General features: G+C 40.3%; 1 protein-coding gene across 1 annotated transcript in view; it reads right to left on the reverse strand.

Moving 5' to 3' along the window:
- The window catches only part of SLCO6A1 (solute carrier organic anion transporter family member 6A1), a 96,835-nt gene extending 88,744 nt beyond the window's left edge, over positions 1-8,091 (reverse strand). The window contains exon 1 of the mRNA XM_048221110.1: positions 7,776-8,091. Coding sequence (XP_048077067.1) covers positions 7,776-8,091 — 316 coding nt within the window. The remainder of the gene's footprint in view (positions 1-7,775) is intronic.
- Positions 8,092-9,558: the final 1,467 nt, after the last annotated feature.

The following is a 9,558-nucleotide window of genomic DNA, read 5'->3' on the forward strand; positions in this document are numbered from 1 at the left end:
ACATTAAGTAAATGGTATCATGTAGGTGCATTTCTATCCCTTAGTATCCAACTAGGAAAAAATTGTACTAAATATTTGAAACATAAAGAAATTAATACAGAGGTTGGTTACAAAAGTAATACATTTGTTGGAGTGAAAAGGGAAAAGAGTTACCAATCAAAACTCATGATACCTATGAGGTGGGAGTTGCTGGAGCACGGGCTGCTGCTGCTGTTGGAACTGCAATCACCACCTCTTTTGCGGAAGGCCAGGACCTACACTACTGCTAATGGTCTGAGAGGCAACGTGCAGTCACCCACTGCTTCTGCTGCTCTTGCATTTGCAGAGCAAGAGCCATACCCATTGGCTGCTGAAGCACCCACTATTGCTGCTGATGGAGCTGCAGTGATGCCTGAGCATAAATCCAGGAGTTCTTATTCACCCAGTATTGCTGCTATTGCCAAAAACATCACCACAGAGAGGAAAAAACAAAAGAGGGGCTTTCCTTTGCCCCCTTTTCAAATCTACTGCCATAGCCTCTCATTGGCAATGCATAAGTGGAAGCCCGCGAGAAAGAAAGGCTGGGAAATGTAGTTTACAGGCTGCTAGGCCCCTTGGAAGTAGGAGTGAGTCCAGACCACAAATAATGAAGTCTATGGCCAACAGACAAGAAACTTGGAGAGTTCACCTTTTACACCACTCAGGATTCATTTTCACCCTTCTTCCTCTATTTGAACTAGAATACCAAATTAATAGCAACACCATCACGTTTCTGCCCAACATTGTGCAACTATCATTCTTAAAAAGATTTCTTACTCTTTCCAAGGGAAAAACAACAACAACAACAACAACAGAGACACAGAGTTCAACCAATCATCCTATCCATCACAAGGTAATTTTACTCCATCTTCTAGTTCAATCATAAACCTAAATGGTTTTTCTTAATACAAAAAGTAAATTGCAAAGGTATAAATGGTATAAAAAGGTATGAAAGGTATAAATAAATAATTTCTCACACATCATAGACCTAAATAATTTGTGAGGGAACTGTTCTGAAAAAGAAACTCTAAGTCAGACTTGGAGCAACAACAGTTTAACAGACCAAGACCAGCAGGAGACAAGATACAAAAACTTTGTTGCATCAAACAGAAGAGTTTCCTTCAACTCTCATTTTAAATGTGGCCAAGGAGGATAATGGCCAAGGCAAGAACTGTCCTGTCAGTAACTATGTTCATCTCTGAGGTTGGGGTATTAACTCCCCTTCTCAGGGATATTCTGTAACCTAGAGATGAATTTGTAATGTTATCTCCCACAATGCTCTTTTATAAAATAGTAAGGGAAAAAGAAAAAGAAATTGGAATACACACACACACACACACACACACACACACACAAATGTGTATATATGTTTGTGTGTGTGTGTGTGTGTACACATAAAACAATAAGAAAAAATGCACAGTTGCTGCAGTTTCTATTTCTCTAAATGGTTATGCAAACACGGTTGATAACTTCCTTCTTCCATTATTCACTCCCTCTTCTACTCCTTGATCACACGTAACATATGTAGGTTGCTATCTCAAAGCATATCCCTCACCTTACAGGACAGCATCCCCATTTTTTAAAATCGTTGTCTCCTAGCTGGACTTTATGTAAGTCTTCAATAGGACATTATAACTATCTATATGGCCAAGAGTTTCTGGTTATTGAAATATGTAGTAAGATTAGTGAATTCCATGAACATGAACTTCCTGATATACTTCTTCTCCTAGAAAATGAGTTCCTTCATTTAAAGCAATGTGATAATAAATAAGATGACCATGATGGTGTATAAGGCATTCAATAAGGGCAATAGCCACATCAGCACTGGTAAGGATAAATCCATGCATTCAGCTCTGGCATAACCTCTATTCTTGATGCAATTGTCACCATAAACATGAGCCCACTGAACAAGACATACAATGGGGAATTTTCACAGGATGGCTACCTATCTCATTACTGAAACCTTCCTCTGCAATGGATTTCTTTTGTTGAACATCCACACAGCATAACTCTGCCCATTCAAAGAGACATGCCACTTACCCAGCTCTCCTAGCCACCAAATGGTCAAACCATTAGGCAATGGCAGCATGGCATCTAGGCAATATGGATCATCAGATGTATTGCTCAATGGTCTGCCCACTGGAAAGATTTCCTTTCTCCTCTATTTTTTCAGGGCCTCCCCTAAGGAGAGCTATAGTGCTACCATAACATACTTCCACCTTCAAAAAACACAGGTTCCCTGAAGATTATGTTTCTTTCTTTTTTTTTTTTTTTAAAGATTTTATTTATTTATCTGACAGAGACAGCCAGCGAGAGAGGGAACACAAGCAGGGGGAATGGGAGAGGAAGAAGCAGGCTCATAGTGGAGGAGCCTGATGTGGGGCTCGATCCCAGAACGCTGGGATCACGCCCTGAGCCGAAGGCAGACGCTTAACCGCTATGCCACCCAGGCGCCCCTGAAGATTATGTTTCTTAATAGTGAATGGAACAAGTGGAGAAACTTTTCCTTCATTTTAGAAGAGACAGCCCTCACACTCCAAACCAATTGCTCCCTAGAGACATCACTGAAGTGGCAGGCAAATCTGTGGTGTATAGTACCTCCCAGGATAGATTTTATGTTAGCCATTGTGGGAAGGCTGGGATCTAATTGTAGTTACGAGTCTGACAGCAATTAAGGGGTAGTGGCGTGCATCATAAAGGCGATCAGCACTCCCCTAGCTTGGGTGAGGTAAATTCAGTGTCTTCAAAAAAGGAATTGCTTTTTCTTCAGACATGGGAGATACGTTGCTCCTACTGGGAAAGGAGGTTTAGGACTTGGCGATTTATGCTCCTCAGATTCACTGAATTCCAGCCAAATGCCTTCATCCCAATTCTTAAGGTTCCACTCTTCTCCAATCAAAATCTCAACTCTAACAAAAGTGATCTGGTGAATCTGTGCATTGACCTTATGTTGTAATCCTGCATTGGAACTGTTCAAAATATGCAGTGTGTGGCTAAAAGTAATGAGATTCTTGTAGAACCATCAGAGAAGCTCACACATTTTCCTAATCATGCCTTAAACTTCTTATTTTTTTTCTGTAAACTTTCCAGAGCAGTCAGAAGAACTTGATCAACCCCAGAATCTTTCTAGTTGAAAGTTCTACCATATGAGTCAGCTAGAGAAGCCACTCATCTCCCAAAGTCTTGCCATCAATAAGAACTTGATTTTAGGCAACATTTTAAATAACATCACTACATGACATACACATCCAGTATAACCATTTTCCACAGGCACAAATATTGCTGTTTTCATTGTTTTCAAGCCCAGTCAGGTCAGATAACCAACTTCAGATTTCATCTTTGATGGTTTGTTTTTTCCCTGGTTCAATGCCTGGTAATGCAGTAGTATATAAAAAACTTCTATGATTTTTGTCATTTCTAGACAAATTAGTTTTATTACATGGTGAAGCTAAAAGTTTATTCAAAAACTTTTCAAACACCTTTATATTATATATCATAACTTCAAAAAAATAAAAGAATATGTTCTTGATATGCACTCACATACTTTAATTTCTTAGCCATACTTATCTCTAATAAAATGTTATTCATATTTTTTTCTGAAGAATATATTTTTAATATGATCTTTTTTTCTAATTGCTTCCATGAAATTAGCTGCAATTCACCCAACTTGCTTTGTATAGTTTTGCAGTAAAGCATTAACTCAGCAGGCCCTGGTTGCTCAAAAATGCCTGTCTTCAAGACTGGCCTTTGGTTGGTGTCTGGAAGATGACTCTGAGCCCTTGGAATATTCTGCCTGAGGCCTTGGACCACACAGAACAATTTATATTAAACATGGGGATTTAAGGTGATTATCTGTTGCTGTATGCCTGAGGCCTTGGGCCGTGTATCAGTTTGATCAGATAATTTATGCTAACAATATGATTTCTGGTGAATGTGTTTTTTGTTGTGCGTGTGGGAGTGCGGTAATGGAGACTGAGTAGCTGAGGTCAGTCTCACAGATGTTGCATGCTTACATGACTGATCCTCCCCAAAAGAACCTGGACACCAAGGCTCACAGAAGCTTGTTTGGCAACTGTTTGCATGTGTTATCACACATTGTTGGGCAAAAATTTAGCATGTCCATGCAATTCCATTGGGAAAGATACATGGATGCTTGGACCTGGTTTCTTCTGGATTTTGTTCCTTGTGCTTTTCTCTTTACTGATTTTAATCTGTATTCTTTTATTTTAATAAATCATAACCATGAATATAACATCTTTCTCTGAGTCCCACATCCTTCTAGTGAATCATTCAGCCTGAATGAGGTCTTATGGACTTCCAACATAATAGTTAATAAATGTGAAGTCTCCAAATGACTCTCCACTGTAGGTCACATTTTAATTGAGAAAACACTCTCTACAGGTGCATAAATATTTAGTAAGCTCCAGGAAAACACTACTAAATAATGTATAAAGTTCTTTTTTCCTATTGAAGTATTTTAGCCAAAATATTCAGAGAATTTTTGACAAATACATTATAAAACAAAACTCTTCAAATAAGTTGTTTCTGTTTATGATTATTTTGAATGTTTTACCAAATTTAAATGTGCAAAGCCATGGGACTTCTAATTTCATACCAAATATGAAAGTGAATCAATGTAATTCATTATATTAATATAATAATGGGCAGGAACCACATTAACAAACACACACACACACACACAAACAGAAAAAGCATTTAACAAAACCCAACACACTTTCTTAGTAAAAATACTCAATGAAGTAGGAATAGAAGGCAATTTCTTCAAACTGATAAAACACACACATGAAAAACCTACAGCATACTTAAAAAGTGAATCATAAAGTTACTATAGGTCCCAGCAATTCCACTCCTGGGTATAAAATTCAGAGAAACAAAACTATGTGTCCATACAAAAACTTATATACCATTCCAGTCCTACATGTAAAGAGCTTGGAAGTCACCATTCTATCCTAACAAGTAACAAACTTAACAGACTAAAAAATTAACAATTATTTTTGGATATGTAACAGAAGAGAAGATGCAAGACAAACTTAACAAGAGTGCGCATTCAACTGCCATTACAACTTATCCACCCAAACACTTAAATTTTGTGTTTGATTTCCAAAAGCATAAGATTGACGGTTAAAAGAAATAAGAACTTCTTTTATGGCTGTGATGGGAGCTCCAGAATTCTCAGATAGGACTTGAGCTGAATTTGTCATTTTCTCTTCGTAAGTGCTTAAGGGCACTCAAAAGATTCCATCCAACAGCAGAATCCTTATAGTCTTTATCATTACCATCAGGTAAAATGAAGAGCCACTTGGGCTTTTAAGATATGTACCTGAACTGGTACTTCATCCCAATCAAACACAAGTGATAGCTTGATTCATTATGATGCCACTACATGCCAAAAATACCCATCTACCACTAAAATCCCATCTTTATGGATATATCTTCTGGGACTATGCCTGATAACAATTTCATAATGGTCTGGATTCAATCAGGCAGGCATGACCTGAGTCTGGTCATGAGAACACAGCAGATATACCCAAGTTGAAATTCCCCATACAGAGTGAAAGACCCATATACCTTAAGACTTGCATGGACATAAGAAACAGGGAGAAAGTGGAGAACTGCTACAGACTAAAGAAGTCTAAAATACGACAACTAAATCCACTGTGTGTTCCTGGATAGAATTTGGGACCAGAAAGGAAAAGGAGACAATATCGAGGCAGTTGGCAATATCTGAGTGGGGCCACCAATGCCTAATTTGATGGTAGTGTTGCACTGATATTCCTGACTGAGAAGGGTGTATAATGGTTAGGTCAAAAAGTGTCCTCATTTTGGGAGAATGCACACTGGAGTCTTTAGCAGTAATGGGGCACCATGTCTGAAAAAGTCTGTATGTATTAAGAAAAGGTGAAGGAAAAAATGTGGTAAAATGTGAACAACTAGAGAATGTGGGAGAGGGAATGCAGGAATTCTTTATATCACCTCTGCACCCTTTCTGTATGTTTGAAATTATTTCAAAATTGTTTAAAATGTAACAACAAATAATAAATAGATCAACTGATAAATACCCATGGAATAAGTCATTTTTATGAATGGAAACTCAATGTTATACCCAAACTGAGCTAATGATCTATAAGAAGTCAGATGAAAAGTAGTGGAGCTAAAAACATTCACTGTGAACCACTTGTTCAAGAACTTTCAATGGCTCCTCATTACCAACCTAGTAAGGAGATCACATTTAGTGAGATAATACTTGTAAAGCACCTTACTCATCACCCAGTACACTAGTAGGAAGTGAACAACTTTTAGTATCCTCTCAAAATTCTCAGTCTGGTATTTAAAGACCTTCATAAAATTGTCTATTCCTTCTTTTTTTTTTATTCATTTATTTATTTTTTTTTTTTAAAGATTTTATTTATTTATTTGACAGAGAGAGAGACAGCCAGCGAGAGAGGGAACACAGCAGGGGAGTGGGAGAGGAAGAAGCAGGCTCCCAGCCGAGGAGCCTGACGTGGGGCTCGACCCCAGAACGCCGGGATCACGCCCTGAGCCGAAGGCAGACGCTTAACGACTGCGCCACCCAGGCGCCCCTTTTTATTCATTTATGTATTCAATACATACTTAATAAGTGCCTTTTCTGTCTTAATCACTATAATTAGGTCCTGGGGAGACACGATGAATAAAACAAATATAATTATTCCTTTTGGTGCTTAGGTGAAACCATCACCCAAGCCAAACTCATCACTCACCATTCTGGAACAAGGCTTTCCTGTATCTGAGTGTTTATTTATCCAAACATTCATTCATTCGTTCGTTCACTCATTCATTTCCTTATACAATAAATAGTCCTTAACTACATTCCACCTATCACAACTGTACCCTATTTATCAGGGCATGATTCAAATGTCTCTTCCCCAAGAAACTTCTTTAATAAAAATCAAGATAAACTGATCACTATTTATGTGTTCCTGTCATATGGTTCTTATCACATACAGCCTTTTTATTGTACTTATTTAGAAATAACATTTTAGAGCAAAAAGAGAGATCACGTCTGGCAAACTTCAATGCCATCAGTGTAAACAGGATAGTAAAGAATCTTAAGCATAGTGGAAGTAGTGAGGGCTGTGGCCAAGTAAAGAACACATACCCCCTCTAAAGGCATTCAAATTCACATTCTTTGTTTAACTGTATGGGCAAAGATAAACACCTGCCAGTTTGGGTTCTCTGATATAGGCTGTTTGAGGTCCCACTTCACCTCTTCAATTCCCATATGAGGATACCAAATCCAGGCGGGGAGCAGCTTGGCCAGCCAGTCTCAAAATTGTGAGCAGAAGCAGAAACAGACTGGTGGTCACAGTCACCATATTCAATTTTATTTTAATCCCCCAAATAATTCAACCCTGAACCTCCCAGGATCCATGACCAAACAACGTTAAATGACCCTACAGCACCTTCCTATCTGGAGATTAGGCCGCTGTCACCTACACTGTGTAAGGTGGCCTGTGTCACTCACGTGCCTGCTGAGGTGAAGCAATGACAGGTACACACACCCAAGGTAATGGCCCATTTAACCTGTTTTGATTCCAGACAGACCTTGAGAACGTGAGAGACTACAGCTGCTTCAAGCTCGGTCACCACAGGGAGTCCCCCACTCACGCCTGTCCCTCTCGCCTCTGCCACGTCAGCAACCCCAAGGCGCCGTGGCTGCCCTCACCAGAGTGACCGCCACCCCCACCCAGGCTCACCCTGAGAGGTTATCAGGAGGCTGTAGAAAAACAGGAAGCAATGGAAGTTGTTCAAACGCTGACAGCTGGGAATAACTATACAGCCCAAGCCGCAGGGCCCCTCCAAATTTTCTTTTGTCTTCTTCGTAACAGGGGGTGTGGCCCCAGCCTGAACTTTTTCTCGGTTTTGGAAAGCCCGCAACTTGATCAGGCTAGCAGGAACCGTCCTCAAAAGCCGGGATTTTTTCTTGCCCTTCTCCGCCTCCACGGCCAAAGTATTTTTACCACGCTGGGGCTGGGCAGCCTTCGGCTCCACTTCCGCTAGGGCGTCTGCCATGGTGGATAGATGGCCTGCGGAGGCTGGGGTCTTGGCTCACAGAGGGCGGCCCTGGGCCAGAGGAGGTGTGCCCTGTTTTTTCCAGGGGCTTCCTGCTCTACCGGCTCTCCTGAAAGGCCAGCCGGCCTGGTCGTCTGGGAACTGGTGGCCACCAGAGGCGCCTGCTGCCCAAGCCTCCAGAGAGAAGGTTTCTCCTAGAGCAGAAAGCAAACGTCCCTGAAAGGTTGACAGTTGCTCAGAGAGAACTTCCAAGGCTGTTTCCTTCTCTGCTTCCACGTGGGGAAGAGGAGTGGGGCGGGGGGGGGGGGGGGGGGGGGGGAGTAGTACTATTAGATTCTGATCATTGCTAACATAAGCAGGGGGCGCCAGAATAACTCTAATGGAAGTCAAAAGATGCCAGATTAATACTTTTTCTTAGGAAGCAAGGAAAGAAAATTGTGCTGTGAGGCGATAGTGGAACTGTCCCCCAATTTCCCCAGACTTATTGTAATGTTTTTTGAACTGCATGATCTCACTATAAACAACCTGAAAATTGTTGAAGGACCAGGAAAAATCAGAGACATGAAAAAGATACTTCTACCATATTTAGAGAAACCAGCAAAGATCATAAAGCAATGTCCCAATGAATGCTCTTAAGTGTTTTAAAACACAGAGAAATTATTGTCCTAGAAACTATCCTTAGCCAAGAATAGAAAGGATTATTATTTTCCTCCTTAAAGAGGGGGATGGGACCCAGGGTGTGTTTTACTTTCTCAGGTACAAAAAGTTTACTGAAAAGAAAGAATGTAGGAGAATAGTAGCAGAATATGAAACTTGTATATTTTTATGGTAAAAATTCACCTTCTTATTGGCTTTCTTTTCTCAGGCAGACATACCTTATTCAGGCCATATAACAGGTGGGGTGATTTTACAGGAGAAATGAAACTATCTTCCTTCCAATGGATTAGACATTGTGTTACTAAAAACAACGCAGATGTTCAACAAAATTATGTGCAGCCAGCAAGTGCTAGGGCTGGTAGACCAGGAAAAAAACCACTGAGAAGAGCTGGGGAAGAGGGTACCACAAACCCTACCTCCAGCCTGAACCCTCAGCTTGCCTTACTATGTGCCCATCAGTGGGTGGAAATGTTATTTCCAAAATGTTATTTTGCCTTTATTAAGAGACCCAGTTTGTCAAATACATGATCACTGCGTAAGTAGAAAAAATGCCCTAGTTTTTCCATATTCATCATATGTGAGGGTACCCCCTCACATTGCTTCATGATATTAATAAGCATAAAGGAAACAGGATGCCTACAAGGGTGGAAAGAGGGGGGGACTCTTATTCTTGTGCTTTGGTACCCAACTGGGCACCACCTGAGAGCAGAGGGAACAAGATGGCTCTGTTCAAAAGAGATTATTCTAAGACTTTTGCTTCTGCTCAGAATATAGAGAGCCAAACAGAATGTTACCTGACTCTAACAACAA

Source organism: Ursus arctos, unplaced genomic scaffold (assembly GCF_023065955.2).
Source record: "Ursus arctos isolate Adak ecotype North America unplaced genomic scaffold, UrsArc2.0 scaffold_5, whole genome shotgun sequence".
NCBI lineage: Eukaryota > Metazoa > Chordata > Mammalia > Carnivora > Ursidae > Ursus > Ursus arctos.